Source organism: Mesoplodon mirus (assembly GCF_964341445.2).
Source record: "Mesoplodon mirus genome assembly, chromosome: 19".
In the NCBI taxonomy this organism is placed as follows: domain Eukaryota; kingdom Metazoa; phylum Chordata; class Mammalia; order Artiodactyla; family Ziphiidae; genus Mesoplodon; species Mesoplodon mirus.
The window spans coordinates 53843466-53862812 of NC_138995.1; the positions used below are offsets into that span (position 1 = coordinate 53843466).

The following is a 19347-nucleotide window of genomic DNA, read 5'->3' on the forward strand; positions in this document are numbered from 1 at the left end:
GACCGAGTGGATGAGACTTTCTTCAGGCTTCAGAAAGGAGAGGACAATTAGTGTGATCACAGGATCTGATTAAAGTGAAGTCTAGAGACTCCATTTCCCATCATTCAACAAGGCAGGAGGGGCGGAGGGTGATTTCATTCTACTTCCAAGTACTTCCGGGACACAGACACAGACACACAGACACACACAGACACACACACACACTCTCTCTCTCTCTCTCTCTCACACACACACACACACACACACACACACACTTACACACGAACTCTTTCCCAGCGCGCTTTGGGGCTACTGTCCTTCCGGGTATGAATGGATAACTGGGGCGATATAATGCGTGCACAAAACCCAAGGCTACTCCTAGCAGCCGGCTTCCTTCTTTTGGGCCTTTCAGGATCCTGTGATTTAGGAAGCGTGAGGATGAAAAAAGCTTAATGGGGGTCCAAGAAAAATTCTGTTTAGGAAGCGTGAGGATGAAAAAAGCTTAATGGGGGTCCAAGAAAAATTCTGTTTTCATTACTTTCAAACTTCGGCTCAGCCTGCTGGTGCAACCTACATTGCTAGAAAAAGCTAGACAGTATCCGAAGACTGTATTGTCCTGAGAAACCACCGGAAACTTTGTTTCCTAAATCGTTTGCGGGGAGGGTTTTCCTTCCGGATTTGTGGAAACTTGGAACTTGGAGTGTTTGCACTCCATTTTCCAGCAGCCCCTGATAGACTTCGGCTGTTTCTTGGGACCTTGCGGCGGGGCAGGACGCGTTGAAACTTTCTTCAGTCTCCCCTAGGCTACTACTGTCTTTCACCTTTCGCCCACGCTCTCCTGAAGGTACCTATTAGACTACACTTCCCGGCAAGCCTCTGCAGTCTCGTCTCACAAAGGGTCGGGATCCGGTCTGGACCATTCCCCAGCATGCTTCAGGATCATGGTAGATCCCTCCCCTTCAGTCAGTGGGAAGGCTGCCTTGAACTCCATTTCCCAGAAGACACAAGGGCTCGCTGTAGCAACTGCTCTGAAGCCTCGGTGTTGACTACATTTTCCAGCGGGGACTGCGGCCTAGCGAACGAGGGAGGAGGAATGCTATTCCATTTCCTAGCCTATCTCCGGAACTGCAGTATCCACTTGGGGCTTAGGGATCACATGGGACTCCATTTCCCGGCGTGCTTTGGGAGTAGCTTCACACCTGCAATGCGGTGAGGGCGTGGCGATGACTCCATTTCCCGGCTTGCCTCACGGCCCGATTGCGGCGGGTCCGCGGCCTCCGACTCAATTTCCCAGAGTGCACCTGGCGCTGGTCGGCATACAGCCAATATACTAAGTGAGCGACTGGACTGCGTTTCCCGGATTGCATCACGTCTACACAGCTCATTGAAGGAGTACTACATTTCTGAGCCACACCTAGGGACGCGCGGTTGCCGCAATGGAGTGAGTGTGCGACTCTGATCCTACTTCCGAAAGTGCTTCAGGGTCCGCTGTGGGCACAGTCGGCCAACTTACTGCCCAGGACTGTGTTCCCCGAGGTGCAGAGCGACCTATCAACCCCGCGGTCCACTCTGAGGTCTTTTCGGACTCCATTTCCCGGCGTGCCGCGCGGCTCTCTGTGAGGGCCGACAGCGGCGACGGCGGCGCGCAGAGCCGGCGGACTGCATCTCCCGGCGTGCCGCGCGGCGGGCGCTGGGCCGGAGCCGGAGCCGGAGCCCGAGCGGCGCGGCCTGGAAGAGGCCGGAGCCCGGGGGAGGCGGCAGCAGCGGCAGCGGCGGGGGCAACCCGGGCAGCCCGAGCCCCGCGGCCTGGGCCTGCGCTCGGCGCCATGAGCGGTGGCGCGCCTTCGGGGGGCGGCCCTGGGGGCTCGGGCCGGGCGCGGACCAGCTCATTCGCGGAGCCAGGCGGCGGCGGCGGCGGCGGCGGTGGCGGCCCCGGGGGTTCGGCCTCTGGCCCAGGCGGCAGCGGCGGCGGGAAGACGACAGTCGGAGCCATGGGCGGGGGCGTGGGGGCCTCGAGCTCCGGGGGTGGTCCCAGCGGCAGCGGCGGAGGAGGCAGCGGCGGCCCCGGTGCGGGCACCAGCTTCCCGCCGCCCGGAGTGAAGCTGGGCCGTGAGTACTAGCGTCGCCCGTGGCGGGTGGAGATCGGATCCCTGAAGTCACTTAGACGTCGACCAGGTTTTTCTTTATGCTTAGAGAGGAACTCGAGGTCACTGTGCCTCCCCAAACTGGGATCTGAGCTCTCCCCCATCCCAAAGAAAGGGGTTTCGGGGGGTTACCATCACTTGGAGTTTAGAATTAGATTTAGTAATCCTCTAAGAGACAGGGGTCACAGGTTCCTGTTCTTCCAGTATCGAAGTCTTGGGTCCGTGAGCCTTAAAAACAGGGATCCGATGTTGCCAATCATTCGAGAACAGGATCAGGGGTCATTGTCGCTTGCAAATGGGGCTTAAGGGTTATTGTTTCCGAAGAGAACAAGAATAAGATCATCACCATCCAGAAGGAGGGATCTGAACGTGCTCCCCTTCAGAGCATGGGGATTTGGAGTGAATATCACTTAGAAGCAGCGATTTGGGTTTGCTGTGTCCCCAAAGAACAGGGGCAGAGCTTTCCAAACCTGGTACATAGTCACCTTCCGTTTTAAAAGACTACGTCTACTATCATTACCTGTCCGTAATATGTAGAATTGTTACCCCCATGGTAGAAATTAATGATTGCTGCCTCTTGAGGATAGATTGGAAGTCAGCATAGTTTTCAGACCAAGTCCATAGTCAGTATTCAAAAAAGATGGGTCAGTGGGTCTCCTTTCACAGAAATGGAATGAGAGCAGGGGAGGGTCCCAGTTCCACCCCATAGAATAGGGATGTGAAGTTATACCTATTTCATTATTCTGAGGAATGATGTCACTGGCTCTGGAAAAATAGCTATGTAGGATCATCTCCCTCCAAAAGATGGTGTCACTGGCCCCTCAGAATGGATTTGATTCATCACTGACCCCTTTTCTTTGAGGAACCTTTCATCAGTTACCCAAAGAAGAGGGATCACTATCCCCCAAGAATGCCGCCAAATTTTGTTGCCATTTATAGAATGGAGTTGGGAATTATAGCTTTCCTTGAAAGCATTGAGGCTGGGATAGCCGCCTGATGATAGAGATCAGGTTCACCATGCTCACTATTAAGTGCTTGTCCATTAGGGACCAGTTACACACAGGATGGGGTCTGGGGCTCTGGACCTCACAGATGAGGTCAGGCCAGTGCTTTTTTCTAGCCCCAAAGTATTTGGGTAAGAGCTAATTGTCCCCCCAACGTGAGAGTCAGGGCACTAGCACTTACTGGAGGAGTCATTCATTTCTGTCACCAGAAACCAGTGGTGAAGTTACCAGTTCCACTTAGGGAGGACTTAAGAGATCACTATACCCTGAGCTGTGAGAACGGTTAGTGCTTTCCTACAGTAGAACTAGCTCAGGGTTACCGCTCTCAAGCAGAGGAGGTTAGGTCAGGCTTTCCCCAGTGAGGAGAGACCAGAAGGCAGTTAGCTCATAGTGGATGAATTCAACATCTGGCAGGGTTGCTGCCTCCTCAGATCAGGAGGGACCAGTGACTTGCTGCTTACTAGAAGCGGAAATTAGGGGTCACCAACCCTTGAACAGCAAGAGGTTTTATGTGTCAGTATCCTCCCCTATGGGAGGAGTCAGGATTTGGGGTTCCATGAAGGGTAGAGGGGCGGAAAGGGCACTGGGAGGCATCCAGTAGCCATCTTTGAAGATTGGGGAAGGGACAAAGAACCCCCGCAATGAGCTTCCTATAGTGACTCCCCTCCCTCTCACAGCCCCACGATGGGGTGGTGGCCAGAGGGGAAAGGTCAGTAGATCTTGTGTTCCCTTTGCTCCCCAGGTGACAGTGGGAAGGTGACCACAGTGGTAGCCACTCTAGGCCAAGGCCCAGAGCGCTCCCAGGAGGTGGCTTACACAGACATCAAAGTGATTGGCAGTGGCTCGTTTGGGGTCGTGTACCAGGCACGGCTGGCAGACACGAGGGAACTGGTGGCCATCAAGAAGGTTCTCCAGGACAAGAGGTTCAAGGTAGCCTGGGGGGAACGGGGACAGGGAGGTTTGACTGCACGTGACTGGTGAGAGAACTCCAGCAAGAGTGCTGGGCTTGGGCTTCCGCGGGGGGTCTGAGCCTGGGCCAGAGGAGAAGGGAGTGAGGTGTGTGGAAGATGGGAATGTGGATTCCAGGAGAGCCCAGGGCTGACTTTTATTGGGCTTTTGCTGTGAGTGCTTTATAGGTGAGTTTAACTTATGGAAAGATTCTCTGAGGGTAGGTACTGTTGTTATTCCCATTCTAAGTAAGCAGAAACTGGAAACAGACTCAGATGAGAGAATTGCCCAAGGTCAAGACTAGAATCTGATTCCCAAGCCCTTCACCGTAACCATTAAGTTACACCCCTGCCCAGAGGAGAAAGGAAGCTGGTGGGGCTAATGAGTATGTTTGCGAAGGTCAAGCTCTGCCCTAAGGGTCTGACAGGTGCAGGGAGACGTCCCGCCTGTGCCGCACGTGCCTTGCTTTGGGGCTCTGTCCTGTCTGAGGAAGGAGTACCCTTTCTTCGTTCATACAGAGGTGCCCTGTGAGCTAGTACAGGCCCTTTGGATCCTAGGCTACTCTGGATGTAGGAGAACTGAGACTAGGCTGAAGGGAACCAGGTCAGAGCCTAGGTCCCGGGCAGTGAGGACTCTCAGGGGAGGCTCCAGGGTGCTGCTCAGAATTTGATTGTAGTTGAGTCCCGGAAGTGAGAGGGATCTGAGGATAGGGAGCTCTGAGGCCCTGAGGGGAATAGAGAACAGAGAAGAATGCCGAGACCGGGTCTCCTGGGAAGAGGGTGAGGCTGGATCCCCATTGGGAAGATAAGGGTTGGAAGACTGGAGTCTGGGACTCTGGAACCAAGCCGGGGTCCAAGGGCTCAGATGCCTCTAGTGAAAGCAGTGGGGAGGAGTGGGGACCAGGGTGAACTGGATGGCCACTTCCTGTCTGTTGTTGCTTGCGCCAGGCAGGGAGGTGGGCCTCATGTGGCCACATCATCTGATTTTTAAAGAGAAGCTGGAAAACTTAGATTATATGTGAAGTCATTTGACTGGTGAATCTCAGCAAAAAATCAAACATCTTTAAAAAGTAGGCTGCAGAAGGCACATAGAAGTGGTCTGAGTTTAGCCCACAGCTTGTGTGTGAGGGGAGTGGGCTGGGGGTGAGGAATTAGGGGCTGCGCCATGGGGCCTTGGAGCTGGGACACAGGGAGCAGCTGCTTGGCTCTGTTGGCAGGAGTGGGGGGGTAGAGCTGTGGTGAGGGGTGCTAGGGAGGGGAGGCAGGGAGAGCTGGTGGTTTTCTGAGGCTGCCTTCCTTTGCCCCGAGAACCGAGAGCTGCAGATTATGCGCAAGCTGGACCACTGCAACATCGTGAGGCTGAGATACTTCTTCTACTCCAGTGGGGAGAAGGTGAGACCTCAGCGTGTGGAGGGGTCCTCCACCTTGACTCCACCCGTTTGCCTGCCTGCCTTCCTCATGACTGCTGGTCTCTTCCCCCGTTACTCCCCACGAACCTTCCCTCCCCCCGTTCCTTGCTCTTTTCTCACAATGCCCCACACCTCTCCTTTGCTCTCTGCAGAAAGACGAGCTTTATCTAAATCTGGTGCTGGAATATGTGCCCGAGACGGTGTACCGGGTGGCCCGCCATTTTACCAAGGCCAAGTTGACCATCCCTATCATCTATGTCAAGGTAGGCAGGCAGGCAGGCTGCTGGGGCCCAGGTCCACAAAGCCAGGGGCTCCGGATAGACACTCCTGCCTCTGTGGGTTCCCTCATCTCCAAGTTTACATTGGTCTCTGGAGGCCTCACGTTCCCTGCCCTTGTCCCTATACCCCCAGAGATGGAGCGCGCCAAAGGCAGGGCAGCCCAACCCAAGGCCTGACTCGATCAGGGAGGCAGGCTGACCAGGCTGGGGAGGCTGCTTGGGTCCATACTGGGAGCCCATTGGTACCGGTTAGTGTTGGTGGAGTGAGCTCAGAATCGAGTTGGGGACCTAGAATGCAGAGGGGAGATGATGAGCTCAGAGTCTTGGCCTTTGGAGCCTTGGCAGAGGGGTGATGGGAAGGAGGCAGGGTTGCAGGAAGGTTAGTGTCCACAGAGCCAGGAACGCATGAGTCTTCATTCATCACCTGTGCAGGCTTATTCCCCAGTGCTTGGCGCTGTGCCCTGTATGTTACTATCCGCAAGGAGGTGTTTGAACGAATGGATGAGTGAATGGGCCTAGGGACGCTGTGGAGAACGAGGCTGGCGCAGCCAGCTGCATTGGGAGGCGGAGGTTGGGTGCAAGTTTGTCGGAGGTTGCGTGGCGCCCCGTTTTTCCTCCCGCTGGCTTTAAGTACCTCAGGCCTAGGTGAGCCCTGGGGCTCTCCCAGTGGTGGGAGCTGTGGGACCTCGCTTCCTGGGAGGCAGCGGTGTGGTTTGTTGAATGGCTGCCTGTGTTCCGGGGCCAGCACTGAGCGGTTCTAGAGGCCCAGCTGACTGAGGCCCAGGCCTTGCTCTCAGTTTAACAGGGTAGACAGGTGTCATCACAGAGAACTGTAAAACCACTAGCAACTGCCATACTGGAAGGAGCACAGGGGATTCTGGGAACAGAGGAGGCCCTGCCTGCTCAGGGAGTGAGAAGGATCAAGGAAGTCTTCTGGGAGGAGCCCAGGCACAGGGCGAGGAAGTGGCATCTCTGGCCGAGGGCACTGGGAACAGAGGAGGAGGGGGCCCGGGAAGCATCCCTGAGCAGATGTTATGTGCCAGGCACTGGTCTAGGCCCTGGGGGACGCAGCAGGGATGGAACCACAAAGATCCCTGCTCTTTTGGCACTTACGTCCTAGTCAGTAGGGAAGAGGGTGGCAGGAAAATCCAGCTGGAGAGGGGCTGGCTCGTGGGTGTTTGTGACTGGTGGGCAGAGGAGGCTGAGCCTTTCCTGTAGCCGGTGGTTCTGGTGAGGCTCCCCAGCCTGCTTTGAAAGAAGGCCTTCCTGATGTATCTGTCTTATTCATCAGGCTTCTGCTGAAGTGTGTGCTCGAAGCAATGGTTTCCAAAGTATGGACCAGCACCAGCACTAGGGGGCTTGTTGCAAATGCCTCATCCTGAACTACTGAATCAGAAACTCTGAGAGTGGGGCCCAGCAGTCCGCAGTCCCTGTTTTAACAAGGCCGCCAAGTGATTCTGGTGCTCGCTAAAGTTTGAGAACCAAGGGGCAGCAAACTGTTTTCACGTCAGGGAGAGTGGGTGGAAGGGCTTTTCAGGCCAAGATGGTGGAGCAGGGCTGTGCTCTGCGGGGAGAGCTGGGCTGGAGTTCTGCTGTCCCCTGCCTGCCCCAGGTGTACATGTACCAGCTCTTCCGGAGCTTGGCCTACATCCACTCCCAGGGTGTGTGTCACCGCGACATCAAGCCCCAGAACCTGCTGGTGGACCCCGACACCGCCGTCCTCAAGCTCTGCGATTTTGGCAGGTGGGCCTGACCCGGGCTGTGCTGGGTGGCTGAAGGGGCGAGGAGGGATCCCGACCCTTGGCTTGTGTTGACTCCTGCCTACGCATATCCTCCCACAGTGCAAAGCAGCTGGTCCGAGGAGAGCCCAACGTCTCCTACATCTGTTCTCGCTACTACCGGGCCCCAGAGCTGATCTTCGGAGCCACTGATTACACCTCATCCATCGGTCAGATTTGAGGGAGGGTGGGGGTGGGAATAGCAGTCATGGCGGTTTTTGAGTTCTTTCTGTGTGTCTGCCGGGCTCGGTGATAAAGCTTAACGTCTGTTCCCTTAGCCAGTCCTCCACGTTAGGAAGGTGACGCTGTTGTCTGTGCAGGTTACAGTGGAGCAGTCTGAAGCTCAGAGTGGTGAGGCCACCTGCCCGCAGTCACACTGCTGGGACTGAGCAGGGCTGGGCTTTGAAAGGTGACCTGACTCCAGAGTCCATACCAGCTCTGGAACCTCCCAGTCAGTCCTCTCTTCTCAGGCAGGGGGAGGGGCTGACGGTGACCTTGGGGGAACCGGGAGGTAAGGCTTTGCCATCATGAGGGTGTGACCTGCTCACAGGGCCTCCGTGTCCTTCCCTGTTGTTGGGGATGACAGCGCCGACTTCCAGGCATCAGGAGAGGGTGTGAAAGTGTTTGGAAGAGAACAGTCATCAGCAGTGTGAGGAAACTTCACGGTCCCTAGATGTGAACTTGTGCTGTGGCGGTCAAGGTTCAGACCAGGGAGGGATGACTACCGGCCTATAGCTATTCCCAAGGGCAGGATAGAGGCCAGAAGTGAGTAAGGCAGCCCACTTAATGCTTTACCTTCCTGAGGCCCAAAGAACACAGGTACCTGCTCTTGGCCTCTTGATCTGTCCTCTGAAGCTAGAGGCAGAGAAAAGGCTTATTGGGGTCACAGAGTGGAGAGAGGCAATGGAAACATCTAGGTTGGAGAGTACAGTGCAGTCAGGTAGACTTGGAGGTTCGAAGTCAGGCTCCTATGTTCCTGAGCTGTGTGTGACCTTGAGCAAGGCACTTCCTCTCTGAGCCGAGAAAATGGGGCTTCCTGGCATCTCTCGGGATGACCGTGAAGGATAGAAATGTATGCCAGGGGATGGGCATGGTAGCTCTGACCCTGCCCCGTTCCTCTTCAGATGTGTGGTCAGCTGGCTGCGTACTGGCCGAGCTCCTCCTGGGCCAGCCCATCTTCCCTGGGGACAGTGGGGTAGACCAGCTGGTGGAGATCATCAAGGTGAGGGCAGGGCCAGGGTGGGCAGGGATTGGGCTAAGCACTAAGGGCCTTGGCTCAGACCCCTCCCTTTCCCTACAGGTGCTGGGAACACCAACCCGGGAACAGATTCGAGAGATGAACCCCAACTACACGGAGTTCAAGTTCCCCCAGATTAAAGCTCACCCCTGGACAAAGGTGGGGCAGGGCTAGGGGCTCAGGCAGCGTGGCTGAGGTCCCCATTGGAGGCCAACCGGTCTGGGGACCTGGCTAGAGTCATGGCTCAGTAGTGGGTCAGTAACTTTCATCACATTTCAAAGTTTATGGCATTTCCCATACTCTAATAAGAGTCGAGGACCCACAGTAAAGGCAAGAGCCCCGTTTTTCTGGTGGGAAACACGCTCACAGCAGGGCCCATACAGTCATGGGACCTGAGCGGGTCGCTCATCTGATACAAACTGACCTCCCCTCAGAGGCCGGGCTTCAGTTGCCTCATGTGGAAAGTGGGCTTGTGGGAGGTGGGCAGGAGTATACCAGGGCCCAGGGCGTCTCACCCTTGTCACCTCTGCCCCCTCCACCCCACAAGGTGTTCAAGTCCCGAACGCCACCCGAGGCCATCGCACTCTGCTCTAGCCTGCTGGAGTACACACCGTCCTCGAGGCTCTCCCCGCTGGAAGCCTGTGCCCACAGCTTCTTTGATGAACTGCGATGTCCTGGAACCCAGCTCCCCAACAACCGCCCGCTTCCCCCTCTCTTCAATTTCAGTCCTGGCGGTGAGGGCACAGCCTGGGATCTGGGTTGTTGGAGGGGCAGCCAAAGATTGTGAAGAGCTTGATGTTGAAGACAGGAGTGGGGAGCTGAGGGTGGGCTGCAAGGCAGCCCCTGGGGCTCAGGAAATGCCCCCGATTCCGGGAGACCCAGACCGACTTCATCTGCGCTCTGCAATCTCCTGTGTTAGGCTCTTGCCAGTTTTTCATTTAAAGTGTTCAGTGGCTACGTGTGTCCCAGGCAACTGGCCTTGCCCAGAGCTGGGTCCCTGTTTGGTGCCCCTTTCTAACCCCGACTGGGTCTCCAGGTGCCCTGTCCCCTGACTAGGCATGTCCATTCCTGTCTCTAGAACTCACCATCCAACCATCTCTCAACGCCATTCTCATCCCTCCTCACTTGAGGTCCCCGGCGGGCACTGCCTCCCTCACCCCATCCTCACAAGGTAAGTTGGGGGCCATCTTCTGAGCATTAAAGCTGCATTTCTCAGCCCGGGGTGGGGATGGGTCTGTTCTCTGTTCTCACAATCCCTGCGTTTCCTGCAAAATAGTAGATATTCTGACAGAAAGCCTATTTTACATGTGAATGGCCACCTTTGTGAGGCATTATTGCCTGTATTTGTGTTTAAATGCACACTGGAAAACCAAAGACATAAGTTTAGCCTGCACAGACAAACAAAAAGTTAAATTTGTTGCTCACAGTAAAAAACAGGGGCCATTTTATGTGCAAATCCAGATTTCCTGTTTCTCTTGGGGAAGAAAATAAGACTGGGCAGCAGTGGGCCTGCCTCTGCTCAGGGCAGTATTACCAGCTGGAGCTGAGTTCCAGCTGCCCCTGTTCTGTGGGGCCTGGCTTTCTGGTGAGTCACTCAATGACCAACCTGGCCCTTTGGCATTTGAGTTTGCAACCCTAGACCTAAAGTGACAGCTTTCCATTTCTAATGTAGCATCTCACACCAGCTTCCTGCTCTTGGGGGTGGGGGGCGGCTAAAAGGCAAAGGCTAACTGTCTGCTCCTTCCTTCCCCCTCAGCTTTAAGTGAGGCTCAGACCGGCCCGGACTGGCAGTCGACCGATGCCACAGCTCCCCTCACTAACTCTTCCTGAGGGCGCCACCAACTACCCTTCCATCTGGGAGCCCCCAGTGGGGCTGGGAAGGGGGGCCATAGCCTGTCAAGCTCCTGCCCTGACCGGGCCCCTAGACTAGAGGGCAGAGGTAAATGAGTCCCTATCCCCACCTCCAGTCCCTCCCTCACCAGCCTCACCCCTGTGGTGGGCTTTTTAAGAGGATTTTAACTGGTTGTGGGGAGGGAAGAGAAGGAAGGACCGGGGATTGGCGGGGAGGGGGGCGGGCGGCATGAGGACCTCCTACCCCCTCAGCTCCCTCCCCTCCCCCCAGGTCTCCGCCTCCTCCAACCCCCCTCCCCTCCTGTATCCCTTGTAAATAGAACCAGACCAGCCCTTCTCCTCCTCTTCCCTTCCCTGGCCCCCGGGTGTAAATAGATTGTTATAATTTTTTTCTTAAAGAAAATGTCGATTCGCACCGTCCAAACTGGCCCTTTCCCCTCCAACAGCTGTGTCCCCCGCTCCTGTCCTCTGCCCCTAAGGCCTCCTCCCTCCTCTCCCCATCCTGGAGGGCAGGGGCAGTGGGGGAGCTCCTGATGTCTTAGTTTCCACAGTAAGGTTTGCCTGTGTACAGACCTCCGTTCAATAAATTATTGGCATGAAAACCTGCTTGCTGTCTGGACACCTGTTTTCACAGAGGTGAGGGAGGTGCCTGGGGGGCTCTCCTGGGACAGGAGTGGGCTGCATCTCAGGCAGGGGAACAGGGTGGGATGAACCCAGGCTGGCCCTGGCTCAGGTGCCCAAGCTTCCTGTGCTCCAGCCCTCCTCTGCACATGTGATGAGCTAGCTCTGGCTTATCCACTGCAGCACACATCATCTGCTTCCACTGAGGGAGGGAAGCACTGTCATTCCCAGGTGACTGGTGAGAGAACTGGCCATCAGATAGGTCAAGGCCACAGAGTATAGGTGGCCAAGTCAAGGTTTGAACAAAGGGCTCCCTATCTCATAGCCTGAGCTACCTGCCACTTCAGGGGGACACAGGATGATAGGGGGGTGGGTCACTCAGGCCAAGACAACCTTGGTAGAGACTCTTAGTGGGCATGGATGGGGGCAGCAGAGGAGCTGTCCCCAAACCCTAGCAGTTCCCCAGGCCTTCATTTCCGTCTTAAGCAGGGCCCCACCTGGCCCACCTCTTTAGGGATGCTGGGAAGTGACAACCCTGGGAAGGCTGTCACAGAGTGTGGCTTTTTCTCTTGCTTTGAAAACATGCTGGGGCCAGGTGGTGGGGCCATGGGCAGAGGAAAATGGCATCTCCTCCACATGGTGCCAATGGTAGGCAAGGGCAGGAGGCCCTAGAAGTAAAAGGGAGCCTGGACAGGAGCAACTGACGTGTCCTCCACTGGACTCCATTTGTGAAGAAAAAGGGAGAAGAGTTTTGAATATATCCCAGAGGGTGTTCAGGGACTGTTCCTGTAGCATCTGGGCTCCGCTGTCTGCTTAGGCAAGCCCCAGGGGCATCTGCCCAGAGCAAACCCTGGCCCGCCCTGCTCAACACCATCCAGATGTCACCTTGTTTGTAAGATGAACACACAGCGCAAGTGGACTGGGTAAGAGAAGGAGGGCTGGTCTGGACCAAGGGGCTAACCTCGGGCTCCTGGGGACCCCTTCTGGCTGCTCACACCCAGTGGGCCATGAGGTCACTGAGGGTGTCCTACACCCTCCTCCCACCCCCATGGCTTCTGCCCAGGTCTGGCCCCATCCTCTACTTCCTGGACCACCTCGTTTCCCCTGCCCCACCCTGATGCCAGGGAGCCCTAACCCCACCTATGACCCTCACCCCATCGCATCCCCCACACTGCCCAACTTCTTAGCCTGGCTTTCAAGGCCTTCCCAGGTCTAGGCTTCCCTCCTTCCCTGGCTTGTCGCCCCTCCTCTGCCCAGCCTCCCTCCCAGACAGCTCAGCCGCAGCCACGTCCTGCTGCACCTGTCTGAACACCCTGGTCTGCAGAGGCCTGAGACAAGCCTTCCCGATGGACCTGCCATACATCATCTACTTTCATTTGGAGAGGGAAGGATTGTCAGCCCAGGTAACCTTTGAAAAGGTTGGGGATTCCTTCCTGTTGCCAAGACTTTTTATCTTTTGAGGCTCCTTAAACCCCAATTGCTCTGTGACAATGGCTCACTGTTTTGTTTGTTTGTTTTTGGTTTATTTTTTTGCGGTACGCGGGCCCCTCACTGCCGCGGCCTCTCCCGTCGCGGAGCACAGGCTCTGGACGCGCAGGCCCAGCGGCCGTGGCTCACGGGCCCAGCCGCTCCGCGGCACGCGGGATCCTCCCGGACCGGGGCACGAACCCGCGCCCCCTGCATCGGCAGGCGGACTCCCAACCACTGCGCCACCAGGGGAGCCCAATGGCTCACTTTTCCTCCAGTTACCATGACTCCTCCTCTGAGCCCGTGCCCCCTGCAGTGGTTTCAGATCACAGTCAGTCCACAGCTGTATCAGTTACAGATATGGGCTAAAAGGACCACATGGATTCAAATCTTGGCCAATACCTCTGCCCAGCTCTGAGATCTTGGGCGAGTCTCTGTCCCTGTCTTCTCACTTGGGATAATACTGAGATCACCTCACAGGCCTGCTGAGATCATTATACACGTACGATGCTAACTGCAGTGCCTGCCATGGCCGGGCCGTCAAATGTTTGCTGTTACTGTAGCTGTCAATAACTGGACGCCCTCCAAGTATACCGAGAACTCACCCTCCTTGCGGTGCTGCCTGCCTGGAGTATTTTCTTCGTCTTCCACTTGCAGATTTGTACTTTTTCTTCAAAGATTAACTCCTCTAGGAAGTCTCTTGACTCCTGATCTACCATGGAGGTTTGTTCCATGGAGGTTTGTTCTCTGCTCTGGGATCCTACTGTCCCTGCACATCCCCGCTGCAGCCCTGAGGGTCCTGGGGCTGAGATCCATCTGCCCCCACCTGGGCAGGGCAGAGGCCTGATTTATCTCTGGCCCCCAGCACACGGGAGGGAGGCCTTAGGACACCCAGGCTGAATAACTCAACAAGACATTCAGAGAGCAAGGCCATCTGTATTTGTGGGTGTTCCTCCTACCACACTGCGTGGCTCCTGGGGCAGAGCCCATGTCTGACTCATTCCTGGGTTTCTAACATCACCCACCTGCAGCTGAATACCAGGGTACATATAGATTGCCCTCCACGTTGTCAAAAGTGAGATCAAGGAAGCCCAGAGAAGTCAAGTGCCTTCTTCCACCAGGCAGAGCCAAATCCTGCGAGCCCAGAGTCCAGAGAAGGCTAGGGCCGGGGGGACAAGCAGAGGATGTGACGAGGTATGCGACAGGGCCCAGCACAGAGCTGGCACACGGTTGGGGCTCAGGAAAGGTTACCTGATGTTGCTGGGCACCAGGGTGATGCAAAGAGCCTTGGAGAACCCCGCTTTGCAACGCAGTGGGGTGACCGGGACACATCATATCGTGTCTCAGACCTTCAGCGTCCCCTCAGGCAGAGAAAGGTGACGCCTGGTGGGGCCATTCTGAGGAGTCAGTGGTAAGAGGCCAGGGTGAATGCTGGCACCCGGTGGATGCCAGAGTGGCTCGCCGGGGCGTGGCCCCCTTTCTCCCCAGAGGTGCCCACACTTGATTCTGCAACCAAACTCTTTTATTGTTGCTCTTCAGCTGTGTCACACAAAGGCCGTGTCCAATTGCAACAGCCCGCTCGCCTCAGTGGCCCCCAGTGCCGCCTGGCACAGCTGCAGCGTGTCCACAAGTGCCAGTGGCTGGGACGTCTCGATGATGGCAATGGTCTCCCCGAGCTCGGTGCACATGATAGTCTGCTGAGGCTCGGGGGGCGGGGGCGGGGCAGGAGGGGGTGATCTGGGAGGCTGCAGTGTCATCGTCCGAGCTTGGGCGTGGACCCGCTGATGCAGTCGCAGGCCCGCCATGGCACGGAACCAGCGGCCGCAGGTCCCGCAGTAGTAGGGGCTCTTGTTGTAGAGACCGGTGATGGGGAGGCGGGGCGCACGGGCAAAGGCGACTGGCCGCAGGTGCAGCCTCCGGTGCTGCTGCAGGTTAGAGCTCTGCGTGAAGCGCTTGCCACAGTCCAGGCACTGGTAGGGACGCACACCCGTGTGGGTCAGCTGGTGGCGGCTGAGGTTGGCCAGGGAAGCAAAAGTCTTGCCACAGGAATGGCACTGGAAGGGCCTCTCGCCCGTGTGCGTCCGCAGGTGGTTGCGCACGTGGACCAGCTTCTTGAAGCCCTTGCCGCAGACACCACAGCGGTGTCGCCGCTCAGGGGGCCCGTGGACCGCGCGCCGGTGCCGGGAGAGCCGGGAGGCGGAGGCAAAGGACTTGGAGCACTGCGGGCAGGGCAGCTGGGCGGGTGGGGCAGGGGGCGGCGGGGGGGGCGTGGGCTCGGCAGGAGCCGGGGAGGCGGCCGCCACCGCCGCCGCCGCCACGGGAGGTGCCCCGCTCTTGCCGGCGTGAGTGCGCCGGTGGTAGAGGAACTTGGTCATGTTGCTGAACGTTTTGCCGCAGCGGCAGCGGTGCAGTGGGTTGGCGGTGTGGGCCCGCCGGTGGGCCACCAACGTGAGTTCTGTGCTGAAGCCGCGGCCGCAGTCCACGCAGAGGTAGCGGGCTTCGCCACGGTGCAGCCGCAGGTGCTGCTCCAGTGAGGCTGCTTTCTTGAAGACCTTGGAGCAGGTCGTACATTCGTGCGTGCCACCAACATGGGCCCGCCCGTGCGCCAGAAGCCGGTTTGCCGAGCTGAAGCTGCGCTGGCACTGGCTGCAGTGGAAGGGGTGAGCCGCTGACGCTGGGCCACGGGACGGCCGCCGGTGTCGCCGGCGTGCCCCTGCTGAGGTGCAGCGCTGAGGACAATCCGCACAGCCCTGGGCCCGGCCGGCTGCGGACTTGTCGGCTCCCTCAGCATCACCACCAACCTCCGCTGCTGCCTCTTCCTCGGCCTCTGTCTCTTCGTCGTCATCTTCTTCGTCCTCACCCTCCTCCTCCTCCTCCAGCCCGTTGCGCTCTTCTTTCTCTAGGGAGTCAAAGTGGGTGCCCTGGTGTTCCAAGAACTCCTCGGGGGTGGTACACAGGGCAGTGCACTCAGGACACTCGTAGGGCTCCATCTCGACTTCGGGTGGAGCCGGGGGTGGAGGTGGGGAGGGGAGGGGAGGCAGAGGCGGCGGCACCGGAGGTTTAGCTGCTGCAGCAGCAGAAAGGTGCCGGGCCTTCCGATGAGCCACCCACAGCTCAGGCGAGGGAAACAGCTCCTGGCAGTCTCCACACTGGTACTGGATCTGGCTTGCAGACTCCCGCAGGTGGGCATCCTGGTGGGCCAGGAGCTCACTGGGGGAGAGGATGAGCTGGCTGCACTCACCGCACTGGAAAGGCCCATCCTCAGTGCCTGGCACCAGCTCCGGCTCCAGGCCAGTGTCCTGGGTGGTCAGCGCCTCCTCCTCTGTGACAGTGGGCACATGCTGCTCCTGGTGTGAGAGGACTTCTTCCAGTGTGTTGTAGAGGCTGCCACATTCAGAGCACATGAACTGGAAGAAGAGGGATGAGGCAAGGGCCTCCCCAGGTGTCATCTCAGTCACCTCTGTTAACATCTCCATTTTCTCCCCTAACGTCGGTGTTGACATCTCCACCGCCCCTGGTGACATCCGTGTTGGCATCTCAGCCACTTCAGCTGCCTCAGCCACCACCTCTGCCATTGTGCGAAAGGCAGTACCTGGAGAAAGAAGGGGGTGCCTATTGAGACCAGGAACTCAAGGGGAGGGGGGATGTCTCAGGAGTTCCCTTGCCCATCCCATCACTCACCAGCCTCTAACCATCAGCAAGTCTGGATCCAATATTTATATCTCAGTCTTCAGTGAGCCTGTGACCCTGCAGCTGAACTGCACCCCATGGCGGCCAGGTATCTGCAGAAGAGAGACAGCCCTTCTCAGTCTGGCCTCTGATGCCACCCTCCTTACCCAGAGGGCTGGTCACACCCTTTCCAAGAACAGAATGTGTCTTTTGGGGTCTCTTGGCCTTGGCCTGTGCAGTTTCCTCTCTGTGCAGCACCTTTCCTCTACCTACTTGTACACAGAGAGGTGTAGCAAGGTGTTTAAGAGCATAGGTTCTGGACCAGACTGCCCTTGGCTTGAATCTGAGCTCCACCCCTTACTTCATCTCTCAGAGACTGCATTCTCATCTGTGAAATGGACTAAAAGTAGTACTGACCACAAAGTCCCTGGTACTTTGTAAAGCTTAGATTGAACCATTACTTGTAATTCTCCAGAAACGTTGTTTTTGAACCCTAAGTCTTTCTTTGATGCTGCTATTCCTTCTGCCAACGAAGTTCTCTCTTCTTTTCTAGCACACTCTACATCCACAGGGTGGTGGCCACTCCCTCCTCCTTGGGGTTCTTACGGTATCCCGTGCCACCTCCATCACAGCAGATATCATGAACTTGGCATAGAGTCTGTGCCCCTCACCAGACTGAGCTTGCCAGCAGGGCAGGTCCGATGTATTGTAGGGGTCGCTGTCACCAACAAAGCCACTGACCAAGGACAGGGATTTTAACTTGTGAACTTCCCTCTACGTGCCCCATCTCTCCCTCTACAGGTGTGGGCTCAACCCAGCACAGGCCCCTTCACACAACAGGGGCTCAGAGTCCCTACAGCAAATGACTGCCACCCATGCAGGCCTAAGCTGTAATTTTCCAAATATAATCCCCACCATCTCCATTTCTTCTTCAGCTCATCTGTTAGTGCCAGAGGGCAGGTGGAGTTCAGCTTACAGCTCTGCACACAAAAGTTGCTCATGTTTAGCTCCGAGAGGTCTCACCCTAATAAGCACTGAGTAGATTTGGTGAATGAATTACGCTCCCTCCAGGAAGTGTGGCCCCGAGAGTTTAACTGTCCTTGTGCACATTCCACTTTCCCCACCAGACCAGCCCTCCTATTAGACTGTGAATTCCCACAATAACAAGGCCCAGCACAGGGCCCGGCTATCAGCTGCTTTCCAGTAAATGCTCCTTAAGTAAATGATTCACTAAAAGCCCAAGAGCTAAACTTTCCAACTCCCTAATTTTTGAGTTGCTCGGGCCCTGCCACACAAAAGCCATTCAATAACGGACCTTCCTGCAAACAGTCAACCAGGGGCCTGACAGTTCGGCTTTGCATCGTTTACAGCCCCACTCCCAACAGAGAACTCCCCTCCAGCGAGGCCCAGTGCCTGGTGCGAGGCTTACACAAAGTAGGCACCCAGTAAATGTCTAGAAGTTGGCCCGAAGGACCTGATATTTGGACTTTCCTAGTCTGCATTCCCCATTTCCCAATCCTGGACTGTGAATTAGTGGGGGGAAGGATGGGTTTTTGTTATACAGCAGACCAACAGAAGTCCTTCCAGGAAAGAGCCCACCAGGGGCCTGGAAGTTCAACTTTCCTGAGACACAGCCCTTTTCTCTGACCAGACTTATCAACTACGCAACCTGAGAGTTCCCTGCAAACGGTGGGGGCCGGGCGAGCTCAAGCGTAGGGACCTGCACACCTCAGGCGCGCTATCAACGCTCCAGGGCACAGAGGAAACAGCACTCTCTTTCCACTCCGCGTCGCTCCCGCCCTAGCGCAGGCCCCAAAGCTCCTCGACCCCCGGGGTCCCCCTCGTTCTCCCTCCGCCCTCTCCGTAAGCCCAGCTCTCTCTTCCCCGGCCCGCCCCGCGGCGCCCTCACCCGTCTCTCTTGCCTCCTGCAGCCCCCGCCGCTCTTGACACAGACCCTCTGCTCCAGGCGTGTGGGACCCCCTCACTATCCACGCCTCCCATTGGGCGCTGCCCTTACCTGCGGCGGCCAATCAGAGCCGAAAGCGGAGAGCACGCGCTCCTGCGCCTGCGTATGGACGATTAGGCGGGGCTCGGCGAGTTTCTCCACGCACACAACTCTGCCCTGTGGGCGGGGCTCCGGGCTCGGAGAAGCGCCTGCGCAGTTCTCCCGGGCCGCTCCTCCGCCAAGTCTGAAAGTTAAGTGGAGAGAACTGAACATCCCTGGAAAGCAAGGATCATGGAGTGGACTGGGTGGCGGGAGACCTTGACAGAACTGTCATTTCATAGCTAAAGACACAGAGCATCTCTGAGAGCACAGCTTTGGAGTCAAACATACTTGGGGTACTTCCCCTCTCTGGTCCTCACTTTTACTCCTATGTAAAATGGGCTTGAATCACATCCACCTCAAAGGCTGTTGAGGGGATTGGATGAAATCAAACAGGTAAAAGCAGTCAGCACAGGGCCTGATACACCGTGGATGCTCACTTTAACCCATCTAACATGGACATATATAGTCCTTCCCTGTTTGTAAAATTGCTTTCCCTTCCCTCACCCTCTTTGGTTGATTTAATGATATTCACTTATTGGGCGCCTACTGTGTGTCCGGCCCAGGATTGGGTTTCAATAGGTGACAACTGCTATCAGGGAGAGGGGAAGGGACTCTTCGGAGGTCACTGCTTCAGCCCAAGCAGAGCTAGTGCTGAGCAAGTGCCAGGCAGGACCCAGGCCTTCCGCTTCCCAAGGGGTGGTAATTCCGGGGGTGGGAACAGGTCCGGGGAGGGGCCTTGTCTCAAGGCACGAGCGGGCCCTGACCTTGAGTCACGTAAGTGGGGGCAGGGTGGCGGTGCTCAGACATGCAGCCTCGATGCCAAATCTCCTGATAGAGACCTGCTCTTGCCAGAGTGAAACTGGCAGGTGCAGGTTAAAGAGGTGCTATTGGGAGTCCCCGTGACCTTGGAGGGCAG

The 19347-nt window shown here is 56.8% G+C and overlaps 2 protein-coding genes across 3 annotated transcripts; one reads left to right on the forward strand and one right to left on the reverse strand.

Moving 5' to 3' along the window:
- Positions 1-1166: 1166 nt before the first annotated feature.
- Positions 1167-11233, forward strand: GSK3A (glycogen synthase kinase 3 alpha). The gene is made up of 11 exons (XM_082607788.1): positions 1167-2088; positions 3870-4057; positions 5383-5466; positions 5636-5746; positions 7374-7504; positions 7603-7709; positions 8664-8761; positions 8840-8935; positions 9324-9510; positions 9855-9947; positions 10533-11233. The coding sequence occupies exons 1-11, from the start codon at positions 1806-1808 to the stop codon at positions 10604-10606; spliced, it is 1452 nt and encodes a 483-aa protein (XP_082463914.1). The 5' UTR covers positions 1167-1805; the 3' UTR covers positions 10607-11233.
- A 2398-nt stretch (positions 11234-13631) lies between these two features.
- On the reverse strand, positions 13632-18377 carry ZNF526 (zinc finger protein 526). Of its 2 annotated transcripts, none has more exons than XM_082608049.1 (3): positions 18294-18377; positions 16397-16497; positions 13632-16307 (listed from the first exon to the last, which is right to left on the reverse strand). In XM_082608049.1, exon 3 carries the CDS (start codon positions 16288-16290, stop codon positions 14260-14262), a length of 2031 nt encoding a protein of 676 aa, XP_082464175.1. In that variant the 5' UTR covers positions 16291-16307; positions 16397-16497; positions 18294-18377; the 3' UTR covers positions 13632-14259. The 2 variants fall into 2 exon arrangements, with proteins under 2 accessions (XP_082464175.1, XP_082464176.1); XM_082608050.1 differs by lacking the exon at positions 18294-18377 and adding an exon at positions 17056-18183.
- Between the last annotated feature and the right edge of the window lie 970 nt (positions 18378-19347).